Source organism: Coregonus lavaretus (assembly GCF_964263955.1).
Source record: "Coregonus lavaretus genome assembly, contig: HAP1_SCAFFOLD_1630, whole genome shotgun sequence".
Taxonomy (NCBI): Eukaryota; Metazoa; Chordata; class Actinopteri; order Salmoniformes; family Salmonidae; genus Coregonus; species Coregonus lavaretus.
Window position 1 is genome coordinate 17,739 of NW_028160081.1, and position 16,710 is coordinate 34,448.

The following is a 16,710-nucleotide window of genomic DNA, read 5'->3' on the forward strand; positions in this document are numbered from 1 at the left end:
AAGAGTGTTATGGTTTCAGAGCCAAAAATGTCTGCCCTTGAGGAGTGGCCTGGCTGTCCATGCTGGCAGTATCAAACTCAAATCAATGTAATTGAGCTTGTCAGAACTATTTATTATCTGTTCCACAGAAATATGGCTTTTAAAATGTTTCAAAGTAGAGTGTTATCAGAATATTTGGGAGTCCCTCTCTGTGTATAGCCATATAGTTCTAGTGTGCATCCTGAGGCCTCACTACAAAATTGTAAATAGCACACTAATCTTAGCTCTCATGATTCCGTTAAACTTCGGCGAGGAATTATTGCCTTACTGCATTAGGCCTGCTGCCATACATTTTCTCTAATATATCTGTCAGAACACCTCTGTTTAACTCATTCTATGGTCTTCAAAATCTCATCTGCTTAACTCATTCTATGGTCTTAAAAATCCCATCTGCTAATGTGCTTATGTATTCTGCTGACCTGCCCTCTCTCCCTCCTATAGGACATGGCCAAGCCCCTCCCCTCTTCTCATCTATTGGTGGTGGCGCTCCAGCTGTGTCTGGTACTATGCCACCATGCCCGTGGGGCGGCATATTACGGGCACAAGCAGCAGCAGCACCCACAGCAGCACCTCCCCCAGCAGCACCAGCCCATGCAACAGATACCTCAAATGTCCCTAGGGAACGGGTATGGGAACGGGAACGGGAACGGGGACGGGCTGCCCCAGCAACAGTACCTGGGGAAGGAAATGCCACAACATATGCCATATGGCAAAGAGATGCCATATGTGCTGCCACAGTATGGGCAGGAACTTCCACAGATGCTTCCACAGATGCACGAACAACCACAGATGCCACCCAATAAGGGCAAGGGAAAAGGTGAGATTGTAATAGGTGGTCTACTTCACAGAAATGTGATGAACACGCTTAGAAAAAAAGGGTTCCAAAAGGGTTCTTCGGCTGTCCCCAGAGGAGAACCCTTTTTGGTTCCAGGTAGAACCCTTTTTGGTTCCAGGTAGAACTGTTTTGGGTTCCATGTAGAACCCTCTGTGGAAAGGGTTCTACATGGAACTCGAAAGGGTTCTACCTGGAACATTACATTACATTTACGTCATTTAGCAGACGCTCTTATCCAGAGCGACTTACAAATAGGTGCATTCACCCTATAGCCAGTGGGATAACCACTTTACAATATAACCAAAAGGGTTCTACTTGGAGCTAAAATGGGTTCTTCAAAGGGTTCTCCTTTGAGGACAGCAAAATAACCCTTTTAGGTTCTAGATAGCACCTTTTTTGTGTAGGCTAAACAATTCTAATTATAGCATATTTTAACAATATTTAGATTTTAAATTGGGTCATGGCCATGGCCACCAATGTGGGTTTGAAGGGAAAGGGAACATGGACAGTCTGGTACAACCAGAGGCAGACTATCCATGTTCATGGTGCAGTGCTGACATGAAACCATTACCCACTCACTGACATGTTAGTAACATTCAAATCACTTCAACTGCTTTTCCAAGAAAAAAATTCCTTTCGTCAAAGCAAACGTAATCTCTCCTAGCATCCACAGGAAATAATATCCTGCACATGGGTTGTAAAAGCAATCATTGAAATGTTTTACAAATCACATGTGAAGCAGGCAAAATACACATAAAATAATACTGTTGTTCACTCACCGTGTGTTAATATACTGTATTCTCCACATAGCTCATCATAATATAGCTACTACTGTACATACCATTTTCCCTTCCAAATGATATACTGTCTATACACACCATGTATTTATATTCTGGATTCTGACACATGTTCATTCTAAAGTATTCAGACCCCTTGACTTTTTCAATTTTTTTTACATTACAGCCTTATTATAAAATTGATAAAATTGTTTTTTTCCCCTCATCAATCCACACACAATACCACATAATGACAAAGCAAATACTGGTTTTTAGAAATGTTTGCAAATGTATTAAAAATAAAAAACTGAAATATAACATTTACATAAGTATTCAGACCCTTTACTCAGTACTTTGATGAAGCACTTTTGGCAGCGGTTACAGCATCGAGTATGACGCTACAAGCTTGGCACACATGTATTTGGGGAGTTTCTCCCATTCTTCTCTGCAGATCCTCTCAAGCTCTGTCAGGTTGGATGGGGAGCGTCGCTGCACAGCTATTTTCAGGTCTCTCCAGAGATATTCGATCGTGTTCAAGTCCAGGCTCTGGCTGGGCCACTCAAGGACATTCTGAGACTTGCCCCGAAGCCACTCCTGCGTTGTCTTGGCTGTGTGCTTAGGGTTGTTGTCCTGTTGGAAGGTAAACCTTCGCACCAGTCTGAGGTCCTGAGCGCTCTGGAGCAGGTTTTCATCAAGGATCTCTCTGTACTTTGCTCTGCTCATCTTTCCCTCAATCCTGACTAGTCTCCCATTCCATGCCCCTGAAAAACATCCCCACAGCATGATGCTGCCACCACCATGCTTCACCGTAGGGATGGTGCCAGGTTTCCTCCAGACGTGACGCTTGGCATTCAGGCCAAAGAGTTCAATCTTGGTTTCATCAGACCAGAGAATCTTGTTTCTCATGGTCTGAGAGTCTTTAGGTGCCTTCTGGCAAACTCCATGCAGGCTGTCATGTGCCTTTTACTGAGGAGTGGCTTCTGTCTGGCCACTCTACCATAAAGGCCTAATTGGTGGGGTGCTGCAGAGATGGTTGTCCTTCTGTAAGGTTCTCCCATCTCCACAGAGTAACTCTGGAGCTCTGTCAGAGTGACCATCGGGTTCTTGGTCACCTCCCTGACCAAGGCCCTTCTCCCCTGATTGCTCAGTTTGGCCGGGCGGTCAGCTCTAGGAAGAGTCTTGGTGGTTCCAAACTTCTTCCATTTAAGAATGATGGAGGCCACTGTGTTCTTGGGCACCTTCAATGCTGCAGAAATGTTTTGGTACCCTTCCCCAGATCTGTGCCTCGACACAATCCTGTCTCGGAGCTCTGCAGACAATTCCTTCGACCTCATGGCTTGGTTTTTGCTCTGACATGCACTGTCAACTGTGGAACCTTATATAGACAGGTGTGTACCTTTCCAAATTATGTCCAATCGATTGAAAAAGGCTGTAATATAACAAAATGTGGAAAAAGTCAAGGGGTCTGAATACTTTCCGAATGCACTGTATCTACCCCTGGATTGTTAATTGGATTTTTTATTATTTGTATTATATTTGCGAGACATTCTACTGCACTGTTGGAGCTAGTAACATAAGCATTTCGCTGCACCTGCTATAACACCTGCAAATCTGTGTATGCGACCAATAGACTTTGATTTGATTTGAAATATGGCATATTGCAGGTACACTCTTAGAAAAAAAGGTGCTATCTAGAACCTAAAAGGGTTCTTCGGCTGTCCCTACAGGAGAACCCTTTGAATAACCCATTTTGGTTCCAGGTAGAATCCTTTTGGTTCCAGTTAGAACCTTTTTGGGTTCCATGTAGGACCCTTTCCACAGAGGGTTCTACATGGAACCCAAAAGGGTTCTACGTGGAACCAAAAAGAGTTCTCCCTGGAACCAAAAATGGTTATCCTATGGGGACAGCCGAATAACCCTTTTTTCTAAGAGTGTAAGAGATTTCACATAAATGTGTATTTTGACAGTTTCAACAATCAAGCAAGGAAACAAAGAATGTATGTTTGATAATTGGGAAATGTAACATGCTTTTAACATCAACTATCAGCACCCTGTGCCCAAGGGGGACATTAAAGCCAGTTTTTGGTTATTCATTTTCAAAGATAAATCATTTGGCCAATCATCTACGGATGAAAGTCCATTGGGCTTACCCCAATGTCCATGCATATTAATTGGTCATGTTCCTATGTGCTCAATGAGATACTCAAGTCACTAACTCAAGTCAGTAATTCATTGTAAATGCTAATTGATATTGTCATCCACAGGTCAGACATATCCCAGTAATGGGAAAGGCCCTGGAGGCCCACCACCTGATGATAGGGGACTACAGGGTCCTGGTCCAGAGGGGCCACCAGGAGCCCAGGGGCCCCCAGGACCACAGGGCCCTCCAGGGATGCCAGGTCAAGGGATGCCCGGCCCCCATGGAAAACCAGGCCCTCCTGGTCCCCAAGGGTATCCCGGGATAGGGAAACCCGGAATGCCGGGAATGCCCGGTAAACCTGGTGGAGGCGGTCAGCCAGGTCCGAAGGGCGACTTTGGTCCTGGTGGTGATGTAGGACCAATGGGGATGCCTGGGGGGCCAGGTCTTCCAGGGCCACCAGGCCTGCCAGGCATCGGGAAGCCAGGGGGTCAGGGACTGCCAGGGCAGCCTGGGACTCGAGGGGAGCCTGGGCACAAGGGCATACCTGGACTGCCTGGTCTTCCTGGGCCCAAGGGAGACAAAGGGATTGGCTTGCCAGGATTGCCAGGTTTGAAAGGACCTGGTGGACCACCTGGGCCTCCTGGTCAAGGGGGCCTGCCAGGGGTTGGAAAACCAGGTCTGAATGGACTACCAGGAATGCCCGGGGGGGCAGGAAAACCAGGCCCACCTGGAGAAGGAGGACTTGCTGGGCCACCAGGGGAAGGAGGGGAACCAGGACCACCTGGGCTACCAGGTATTGGCAAACCCGGGCAAGACGGTTTGCCAGGACAACCAGGGTTCCCAGGCGGAAAAGGGGAATCAGGTCCACCAGGTTTGCCAGGGGGCCCAGGCCTACCTGGTTATGGAAAGCCAGGATATCCTGGACCAAAAGGAGACAAAGGACATGGAGGTTTGCCTGGAGCTCCAGGCCCGAAAGGTGACAAAGGTCATGGAGGTCTCCCAGGACAGGAAGGCCTTCCTGGACCCAACGGGCCACCCGGCCCGCCCGGTCCCATTGGGCCACCTGGGGGTCTTGGTTTCCCAGGTCCGAAGGGGGAAGGTGGCAATGGAGGGCCAAAGGGGCTGCCAGGTCCTAAAGGTGAGCCAGGGCCTTCAGGGCTTCCTGGACAGGGTGGGTATCCTGGAGAGGGTGGCCAACCAGGACCGAGAGGTATACCAGGGCCACTGGGTCCGAAAGGGGATAACGGCCACAAAGGGTTACCTGGCCTCCCTGGAGCTCCTGGAATGCCCGGTCCGAGGGGAGAAGGTGGAATTCCCGGAGAAAAAGGTCACCAGGGACCCAAGGGAATCCCAGGAAATTTTGGTCCAGGTGGACCACTTGGTCCTCCCGGTCTTCCCGGGCCAAAAGGCGAGCTTGGTCCACCAGGGAAACCTGGCTACCCCGGCGTAGGTAAACCTGGTGTTCCAGGCCATTTAGGGCCCCAAGGGAAACCTGGCAATGGTGGACCCCCTGGTCAGCCTGGACAACCAGGACAACCTGGTCCCCCTGGCCCACCCGGACCCCCCATCCAACCCCCTGGTCTTGGTGAAATCCTTCCTGAGATGGGTCCTGGTCTGGATGGTCTTAAACAAGGCAGTTACAAGAAACCAAAGAATGGAGGAGACAGGAACGGCCTGGAGATGCCAGCATTCACGGCTCAGCTCACCAATCCTTTTCCCCCCGTAGGCTCCCCTGTTGTCTTCGACAAGCTCCTGTACAACGGCCATCAGGACTACAACCCTCAAACCGGCGTCTTCAGCTGTACCATACCGGGAATCTATTACTTTGCTTACCACGTCCACTGCAAAGGAGCGAATGTGTGGGTGGCATTGGTCAAGAACAATGAGCCAGTGATGTACACATATGATGAGTACAAAAAGGGCATCCTGGACCAGGCGTCAGGGAGTGCTGTGCTCCCCTTACAGCAAGGAGACACTGTGCATATACAGCTTCCATCTGACCAGGCAGCAGGACTTTATGCCGGTCAATATGTCCACTCTTCATTCTCCGGATATTTATTGTACCCAATGTAAAAAATCATCAACAACAAAAGGGCATCCACACCACAACACACTACATAGCTGTTTTATTAGTGTTCATTTTAAACTTTTGAACTCAATAGTGACACATGATGACAATGGTGAAAACTACTACTCGGCTCAGAAGTATCCAATGAATGTGTGAGTGCTATATGCTATAGTATGTTTATGCGGTTGTATTGCAGTATTACATGGGTGCAAAAAAACATAAATCAATCTCGCTGCAACACATTTTATTTACCCCAGAAATTAATTAGGCAAAACCCTCAGATAAATGTACAGTTGAAGTCGGAAGTTTACATACACTTAGGTTGGAGTCATTAAAACTTGTTTTTCAACCACTCCACAAATTTCTTGTTAACAAACTATAGTTTTGGCAAGTCGGTTAGGACATCTACTTTGAGCATGACACAAACAATTTTTCCAACAAATGTTTACAGACAGATTATTTCACTTATAATTCACTGTATCACAATTCCAGTGGGTCAAAAGTTTACATTCACTAAGATGACTGTGCCTTTAAACAGCTTGGAAAATTCCAGAAAATGATGTCATGGCTTTAGAAGCTTCTGATTGGCTAATTGACATCATTTGAGTCAATTGGAGGCGTACCTGTGGATGTATTTCAAGACCTCAGAAAAAAAATGGTGGACATCCACAAGTCTGGTTCATCCTTCGGAGCAATTTCCAAACGCCTGAAGGTACCATGTTCATCTGTACAAACAATAGTATGCATGTATAAACACCATGGGACCACGCAGCCGTCATACCGCTCAGGAAGGAGACGCATTCTGTCTCCTAGAGATGAACGTACTTTGGTGCGAAAAGTGCAAATCAATCCCAGAACAACAGCAAAGGACCTTGTGAAGATGCTGGAGGAAACGGGTACAAAAGTATCTACAGTGGGGGAAAAAAGTATTTAGTCAGCCACCAATTGTGCAAGTTCTCCCACTTAAAAAGATGAGAGAGGCCTGTAATTTTCATCATAGGTACACGTCAACTATGACAGACAAAATGAGAAAAAAAATCCAGAAAATCACATTGTAGGATTTTTTATGAATTTATTTGCAAATTATGGTGTAAAATAAGTATTTGGTCAATAACAAAAGTTTCTCAATACTTTGTTATATACCCTTTGTTGGCAATTACACAGGTCAAACGTTTTCTGTAAGTCTTCACAAGGTTTTTACACACTGTTGCTGTTATTTTGGCCCATTCCTCCATGCAGATCTCCTCTAGAGCAGTGATGTTTTGGGGCTGTCGCTGGGCAACACGGACTTTCAACTCCCTCCAAAGATTTTCTATGGGGTTGAGATCTGGAGACTGGCTAGGCCACTCCAGGACCTTGAAATGCTTCTTACGAAGCCACTCCTTTGTTGCCCGGGCGGTGTGTTTGGGATCATTGTCATGCTGAAAGACCCAGCCACGTTTCATCTTCAATGACCTTGCTGATGGAAGGAGGTTTTCACTCAAAATCTAACGAAACATGGCCCCATTCATTCTTTCCTTTTCACGGATCAGTCGTCCTGGTCCCTTTGCAGAAAAACAGCCCCAAAGCATGATGTTTCCACCCCCATGCTTCACAGTAGGTATGGTGTTCTTTGGATGCAACTCAGCATTCTTTGTCCTCCAAACACGACGAGTTGAGTTTTTACCAAGAAGTTCTATTTTGGTTTCATCTGACCATATGACATTCTCCCAATCCTCTTCTGGATCATCCAAATGCACTCTAGCAAACTTCAGACGGGCCTGGACATGTACTGGCTTAAGCAGGGGGACACGTCTGGCACTGCAGGATTTGAGTCCCTGGCGGCGTAGTGTGTTACTGATGGTAGGCTTTGTTACTTTGGTCCCAGCTCTCTGCAGGTCATTCACTAGGTCCCCCCGTGTGGTTCTGGGATTTCTGCTTACCGTTCTTGTGATAATTTTGACCCCACAGGGTGAGATCTTGCGTGGAGCCCCAGATCGAGGGAGATTATCAGTGGTCTTGTATGTCTTCCATTTCCTAATAATTGCTCCCACTGTTGATTTCTTCAAACCAAGCTGCTTACCTATTGCAGATTCAGTCTTCCCAGCCTGGTGCAGGTCTACAATTGTGTTTCTGGTGTCCTTTGACAGCTCTTTGGTCTTGGCCATAGTGGAGTTTGGAGTGTGACTGTTTGAGGTTGTGGACAGGTGTCTTTTATACTGATAACAAGTTCAAACAGGTGCCATTAATACAGGTAACGAGTGGAGGACAGAGGAGCCTCTTAAAGAAGAAGTTACAGGTCTGTGAGAGCCAGAAATCTTGCTTGTTTGTAGGTGACCAAATACTTATTTTCCACCATAATTTGCAAATAAATTCATAAAAAATCCTACAATGTGATTTTCTGGATTTTTTTCCCCTCAATTTGTATGTCATAGTTGACGTGTACCTATGATGAAAATTACAGGCCTCTCTCATCTTTTTAAGTGGGAGAACTTGCACAATTGGTGGCTGACTAAATACTTTTTTTCCCCACTGTATAATCACAGTAAAACGAGTCCTATATCGACATAACCCGGAAGGCCGCTCAGCAAGGAAGAAGCCACTGCTCCATAAAAAAGCATGAAAGAAATAAAAGCTGAAATAAATAATTCTCTCTAATATTATTCTGACATTTCACATTCTTAAAATAAAGTGGTGATCTTAACTGACCTAAGACAGGGAAGTTTTACTAGGATTAAATGTCAGGAATTGTGAAAAACTGAGTTTGAATGTATTTGGCTAAGGTGTATGTAAACTTCCGACTTCAACTGTAGATATTCAGATAATTATGTAAATTACAATTTCTGTTGGTTAATAGGGGGTAAAAATGTTGCTAATTATTGAGAATACTGACTATCCTAATTGTAGCAGTGGCATCCACCTCACATGATTGATAGTGTTTATAGAGAAAACATGGTTGCTGACATGGTATGGCACTACTGTAGATAGCAGCATATTACATTGGAAGCAATGTGTTCTTTTTTTTATTAAAGAGAGAACTCTTTTTAGGATGGAATTATTACTTTTTCCCAACATGTTCTTCTCCTTATGTGAATATATGCCATTTGTTTGTATTTTATTTTTCATGTCAGATTTATGTTATGTGCTCTCAGTATATCCATTCTTTGCATTCCAACAGTCACAGCCACATCATGATGTGGTCCTCTGTAGCTCAATTGGTAGAGCATGGCGCTTGTAACGCCAGGGTAGTGGGTTTGATCCCCGGGACCACCCATACGTAAAAATGTATGCACACATGACTGTAAGTCGCTTTGGATAAAAGCGTCTGCTAAATGGCATATTATTATTATTATTATTATTATTATTATTATTATTATTATTATTATGCCACTAAATGGCTAGCCGTCTACCCCAGCTTTCATAAGCAAGCATCAACGCATCAGCTTTATCTGTCATGCATACCTAATGTTAGTACACAATTCTACTTCGGAGATAATTCTTCCATGTGTGGACATTTCAGAAGACATTCTAATGTCTTTATTTCGTACCAGATTATGCTTTTGGCACATAAGTAACACGGTTACATTCACGGTATGTATTACCATGCATTGTTCCTCTTTAACGATATGATTTTTCCTATCCCATAGTTCCTCCACGACAGATTGTTTTATTTTTAATCATCAATTTATTCACATTGTTCCAGATTATGCAGAAGTGTCTACCATTTTTATTTATTGATATCATATTTGAAAATTAGCTTGTTTCATGGTTTGGAACGTAAAATAAAATTATATTGATATGCAACATAGTGAAGACCTTTGGTTACAAGCTGCCCATTTAATCGGTTGTGCATTAAAAATAAATGAGTTATGAGAGTTTGAAGGGGTGTATAGTCAACATTTCCAATATGCACATTCAATTTAAGGTATGTGGCAGTATTCCTCTCTGTAATTTATTTGTTTAACTACTGATTTTGCCTGAAATTGTAAATGTGCATCCCTGTTGAGACTGCCTTGAAGGAAAAAATAAATGTAACCTGACAATGGTGCTAAACATATAACCAAATGAAGAACTTAGTATAACGTTTTTGGCACTATTGTTGTTTTTCTAAATAAAGATGAAGTGATTAAAACAATGTGTGCATGTGTTCTCTTCTTTGATTGCTACTTGTTGCAATGGGCCTGCACACAAGCCTAGTTCACATTGGCAGTTTGAAGTGGCGCAGTGGTCTAAGGCACTGCATCGCAGTGCTAACTGTGCCACTAGAGATCCTGGTTCGAATCCAGGCTCTGTCGCAGCCGGCCGCGACCGGGAGACTCATGGGCGGCGCACAATTGGCCCAGCGTCGTCCAGGGTAGGGGAGGGAATGGCCGGCAGGGATGTAGCTCAGTTGATAGAGCATGGCGTTTGCAATGCCAGGGTTGTGGGTTCGTTTCCCACGGGGGGTCAGTATAAAAAGATATGTATTCACTAACTGTAAGTCGCTCTGGATAAGAGCGTCTGCTAAATGACTAAAATGTAAATGTAAAATGTAAGTGACTCAAATCCTATTTTTTTGCATATCCGATTTGAATCTGTTCTTTTTCCTGCAGTCTGAACCGCCAAAAAGCACATGGAATCGGATATTTCAAGCCACATTTCAAACCACCTTCGTAGGTGGTTTGAAATCAGATACAAATCTGAGTCCTGGCCAATGCGACTTGAGTCTGAACGTTCAAATCTGATTTATTTGCCGTCAAGTGGTTTTTAAACTTATTTGGCATATCTTGTTGCTTGCTGGCTACTCTGTTGATAGTTTGACAAGAACATGTGGTAGCCAACTAGCTTGTTAATTGTTTACAAGCAAATTAGTGAATGTGCTAGAAAGCTAAACAGCTACCTAGCTAGCTAGTTGACTGCTGTTGCAAGCCAAAAATGATTTATTTTAAAAGTTGGATCATCTCATCCTTTGAGGTTTTGAAAGTGTTCTTACACTATGATTTTGAACATTTAAAGCAACTTGTAAACGTCCACGGCAGGCATTGTTGTCACCTTATCCTGTTACATAACTTTTGAAAGATAGGAACCAGAGCACCACCACCAATCAGCCTACACCACTGCGCACACACCCGTCGTTACTATGACAATTAGCATAGCCATGTCAGCAAATGACTGCTCTCTGAACACACACATATCAGATTTGGTCACCTGTAACTTGCTGTTTGGACAGAGTATTCCAAAACGAATTTCAAAAACAAAACTGATTCGAGCATTAAGGCCTGCAGTGTGAACAAGGCTCCAACACATACCATTGTTGGTTACTCACATTTTTCAAGAAGATCATCATCATCATCATCATCATTTTTGTCAATACCTGCACAACACTGCATACACTCACAAAATGCAATATGTAATAATGCATTTGTTGCTAAATGTTTACATAAAGAATCATTTATATTTCACAGACCAATAATTTTGCATCTATCTCATATAGTTACAATACAAACGGATATCATAGAATACACTGCGGTGTTATATATGTCACGTTTATGGGCATGTTGCAGCAGTGTGTAGGAGGGAGAATCCAAGATGTGGGAAGTGTGAAGGAGGACATGGGACAGAGGAATGTGAAGTTTCGGTGGAAAAGTGATATCATAACCTGTCGCAATGAGCGTTTCTGTTTTCAACTGTAGTAGAACTTTTTGGATTGTCCCTAACTACTCTCCGTTCAGTCATCTGTCCAATCACAGACGGAATAGTCAACACTTCGGTGTAGCGCATGTCTACGGGAGAAAGGAGAAATGTCCGCCGAGTTTAGTCGAAATACGTTTGTTAATTGAACGTTTAACGATTACTGTTGTACTGAACGTACAGTAAGTATTACATTAACGTATGTCTAGCAAACCAAACTTTAGCTGCCGTTTGCTCTTGCAAAGTGTCCGCGGCAATGATGAGACTGTTACGCTAGCAGTACCACTAAGTTAGCAAACTGGCTAGCTAGCGAACTTGGTAACGTTAAAGTTGTCTGGGTGTCTCTTTACATTTTGACTAGTAACATTACATTGTCATGCATTTCCTCACATACAATCCAGGACGAACTGTGATCATGATTGTTTAGTTTACAAGCAGCTGGTCGCTTTAGAAACTGCATACTAATAGCTGATGATGCTTGCTAGCTAGACTGCCTTAAACACCTGTATTGGTATCAGGCCTGTTGATGAATGTTTTAACACAAGCGTTACTGGGCTCTTTCTAAATAGTCCACAGGGGGGATTTAAATACTTAACTTGCTAACTAGAAATCATCCTGGCCTGGCCTTATCTGATAAGCCAGCAGAAGGGGACAGGCAAGCAGAGGGCAGCTAAGTAAGTGTTAATCCACATGCCCATCATCCTCATGTGTCCACTGTCAGGTTCAGTGGGTAACCTTTAGGAAAACTAGGAGGATCAGCTATGCTTTGGGCAAGTCATTTCTGTATTTATGCTTAATCAAATAATCTATTAGCCTAATTCATAGACCTAATTCACCCAAGTCATAGACTGATATCTCTGCTACCACACCGCAAGCAGTACAGACTGCCAACAGGACTTTGAACAGCTTCTACCCTCAAGCCATAAGACTGTTAAATAGTTAACCAAATAGCTACCTTTTGACTCATCACATATGCTGCTGCTACTCCTTATTATCTATCCTGTTGCCTAGTCACTTTACCCCTACCTATATGTACAGTTGAAGTCGGAAGTTTACATACACCTTAGCCAAATACATTTAAACTCAGTTTTTCACAATTCCTGACATTTAATCCTGATAAAAAATTCCCTGTCTTCGGTCAGTTAGGATCACCACTTTATTTTAAGAATGTGAAATGTCAGAATAATAGTAGAGAGAATGATTTATTTCAGCTTTTATTTATTTCATCACATTCCCAGTGGGTCAGAAGTTTACATACACTCAATCAGTATTTGGTAGCATTGCCTTTAAATGGTTTAACTTGGGTCAAATGTTTCGGCTAGCCTTCCACAAGCTCCCCACAATAAGTTGGGTGAATTTTGGCCCATTCCTCCTGACAGAGCTGGTGTAACTGAGTCAGGTTTGTAGGCCTCCTTGCTCGCACACACTTTTTCAGTTCTGCCCACATATTTTCAATAGGATTGAGGTCAGGGCTTTGTGATGGCCACTCCAATACCTTGACTTTGTTATCCTTAAGCCATTTTGCCACAACTTTGGAAGTATGCTTGGGGTCATTGTCCATTTGGAAGACCCATTTGCGACCAAGATTTAACTTCCAGACTGATGTCTTGAGATGTTGCTTCAATATATCCACATAATTTTCCTTCCTCATGATGCCATCTATTTTGTGAAGTGCACTAGTCCCTCCTGCAGCAAAGCACCCCCACAGCATGATGCTGCCACCCCGTGCTTCACGGTTGGGATGGTGTTCTTCGGCTTGCAAGCAACCCACTTTTTCCTCCAAACATAACAATGGTCATTATGGCCAAACAGTTCTATTTTTGTTTCATCAGACCAGAGGACATTTCTCCAAAAAGTACGATCTTTGTCCCCATGTGCAGTTGCAAACCGTAGTCTGGCTTTTTTATGGCGGTTTTGGAGCAGTGGCTTCTTCCTTGCTGAGCGGCCTTTCAGGTTATGTCGATATAGGACTCGCTTTACTGTGGATATAGATACTTTTGTACCCGTTTCCTCCAGCATCCTCACAAGGTCCTTTGCTGTTGTTCTGGGATTGATTTGCACTTTTCGCACCAAAGTACGTTCATCTCTAGGAGAAAGAGCGCGTCTCCTTCCTGAGCGGTATGACGGCTGCGTGGTCCCATGGTGTTTATACTTGCGTACAATTGTTTGTACCGATGAACATGGTACCTTCAGGCGTTTGGAAACTGCTCCAAAGGATGAACCAGACTTATGGAGGTCTACAATTTTTTTTCTGAGGTCTTGGCTGATTTCTTTTGATTTTCCCATGATTTCAAGCAAAGAGGCACTGAGTTTGAAGGTAGGCCTTGAAATACATCCACAGGTACACCTCCAATTGACTCAAATGATGTCAATTAGCCTATTAGAAGCTTCTAAAGCCATGACATGATTTTCTGGAATTTTCCAACCTGTTGAAAGGCACAGTCAACTTAGTGTATGTAAACTTCTGACCCACTGGAATTGTGATAGTGAATTATAAGTGAAATAATCTGTCTGTAAACAATTGTTGGAAAAATTACTTGTGTCATGCACAAAGTAGATGTCCTAACCGATTTGCCAAAACTATAGTTTTAAACTTGCGACCTAAACTGTACATATCTATCTCAATTGCATTGACTCGGTACTGTTACCTCGTGTATATAGCCAAGTTATCATCACTCATTGTGTATTTATTCTTTCTGTTATTATATTTCTATTATTTTTCTATTTTTCTCTTTGCATTGTGGGAAGAGCCTGTAAGTTAGCATTTCACTGTTAGTCTACACCTGTTTACAATGCATGTGACAAATACAATTTGATAATTCATTGGTATTGCTAATTTCATACAAATCGTAGTAGTCATATTATTTTAAAGGCTAGTTGTCTAATGTAATTAGACTGCTATCAACCATTAGGTTACAATGTCTTCGAGAGTGATAGTGAATGCTGTATACTTATCTGCGGTGGTGAAATAGCTAATGAGCACTAATGAGCACCTTGGAAAGCTCTCTCAACACAATGAATGACATGTTTTACTTCCAGAGTTTTTTGGACAGGCGGTAGCCATGGCTTCCCGAGCTGGACCTCGAGCTACTGGCACAGATGGGAGTGACTTTCAGCACCGCGAGAGAGTGGCCTCACACTACCAGATGAGGTTCGCTCTCATTTGAATGTTTTTACATTTACATTTTAGTCATTTAGCAGACGCTCTTATCAAGAGTGACTTACAGGAGCAATTAAGGTTAAGTGCCTTCGTAAGAACAAGATGACCGGTTTTGTTCACAGTGACCCATTTGAAACACCACATATTCTTGTGCTTCTCCTCTGTCTTTCTCATCAGTGTCGCCCTCAAGTCGGAGATCCGTAAGCTAAACATCGTCCACCTTCTGATCTGGCTCCTCTTAGCTGCCCAGGTGACGGTGAGCCAGCTGAACCTGGTGTCCCACAGCGTGGTGGCTGCTCCCTACCAGTGGGAGTACCCCTACCTGCTCAGTATCATCCCCTCCCTCTTCAGCTTCATGGCCCTGCCCAAAAACAACATTAGCTACCTGGTGATCTCCATGATCAGTGCTGGGCTCTTCTGCATAGCGCCGCTCATCTACGGGAGTATGGAGATGTTCCCGGTGGCCCAGCAGCTGTACCGTCACGGCAAGGCCTACCGCTTCATCTTCGGCTTCTCTGCTGTGTCCGTCATGTACCTGGTGATGGTGATGGCGGTGCAGGTGCACGGCTGGCAGATCTACTACAGCAAGAAGCTGCTGGACGCCTGGTTCACCTCCACACAAGACAAGAAGAAGAAATGAGGACAGAGGAGGACTTCATTATTTAAACAACTGACAAAGAACAACTATTGCTGCCTGCCACTGTCTGCCACTGCTTCTAGGCCTATCTTCCATATATATTTGAATTCTAAACCCCCCCCCCCCCCCCCATCCCTAATTGATAGTTGTAGGACTAATTGGAATCCTTTATACCACTCAGGAGGCTGTCCTGTCGTCTTCCTGGTAAACCCTCTCACCTCCATTATCCCATCTCCTGGCTCTGGAGCCTGTGGACAGATTAAGACTTGAGTTGTCAATCTGAGACTCCAGGGTTAAATGTTGACCTGTCCTGCTGTCTTTAGAAACCCATCCTCTTTATATCTCAGTCCTGATCTATGGAGCTGGCTGCCATAATCTGTCCTGCAAAGGATAGTACACTAGCTACCTCCAGTCTTAGCCATACGTTCCAATTATCTCTCCTTCCTCCACAAGTTTGCACTTGTTCACTTCCCTTCACTGATTTGAAAGGAAATGACTGGAATAATAAATATGGTAGAAAATCCCACTAGACCAGGGATAGGCAACTTTGATGGGGGTGGGGACCACAAAACATCTGAACTCATCATGAGGGTCCGCAGTGGCTCGCGGGTCTGCGTAACCACATCCATACCCACACATGCAGTCAGAACCGGCCCGAGCCTTTTGGGGGCCCTAAGTGGAATTTTGTGTGTGTGTGTCTCAATGTTCTACACATTTTGCCATGGGGCGGAGAAAAAATGTTGCCGTTTTAAAGCAAGTTTGCTGCAATTCTAATCATTTGTAAGGGGGCGGAGAGAAATGTGCAGTTTTTATTATGATATCTGGTATTGAAATTGTACCTTGTGTATTCTACTATTCTAACTCTCAACAGTAAGTTGAGACCCCGACTGAGTTCCTAATTTTTTTTCTTTCATATTTGGAAATGTATCCGCAGGCCTACACCGGGCCAGCAGTTGCCCATCCCTGCGTTGGACAATGCCTCTACAAATCCAATGTTTTTAGATTTGTGGGTGAAGTAGTGAAGGACTGTACACTTCAGGAGGAAGGAGATGTTACTGGGACGTACCCATGACTAGGTCAGGGCATGATGTGGCCTTAATGAGAGGAGCCTTCCAGAACTGTAAAGGAACAGGGAAAGGGTTAAGAGAAGGGAAGAGCAGTGGTCAGATTGAGTCCATATGGTTGTGTGCTGGTGTCAATGCACATGTTCACGTTGACAGTACTCAACAATTCAATTGTTTCTAAATTATATGTATATTGTTAAATAACAATAAAATGGGTATGCTGCGGCAGCTTTGCATCTATTGTCTATTTCATTAATTACATGAATTAATCACAACAATGTAAAGGCACCATTTGTCATCTCTGCAGTTGGGTTCATCTTTCCTATTAACATGGTTCCTTTA

At 43.8% G+C, this 16,710-nt stretch overlaps 2 protein-coding genes across 2 annotated transcripts; both read left to right on the forward strand.

Moving 5' to 3' along the window:
• Positions 1-483: 483 nt before the first annotated feature.
• Positions 484-5,863, forward strand: LOC311122180 (uncharacterized protein; the record flags this gene model as incomplete). Its single annotated transcript, XM_084196576.1, has 2 exons — positions 484-856; positions 3,915-5,863. 2 exons carry the CDS (start codon positions 484-486, stop codon positions 5,861-5,863), a joined length of 2,322 nt encoding a protein of 773 aa, XP_084052702.1.
• A 5,699-nt stretch (positions 5,864-11,562) lies between these two features.
• Positions 11,563-16,606, forward strand: LOC311122184 (protein jagunal homolog 1-B). Its single transcript, XM_084196579.1, has 3 exons — positions 11,563-11,689; positions 14,547-14,658; positions 14,845-16,606. Exons 2-3 carry the CDS (start codon positions 14,570-14,572, stop codon positions 15,305-15,307), a joined length of 552 nt encoding a protein of 183 aa, XP_084052705.1. The 5' UTR covers positions 11,563-11,689; positions 14,547-14,569; the 3' UTR covers positions 15,308-16,606.
• Positions 16,607-16,710: the final 104 nt, after the last annotated feature.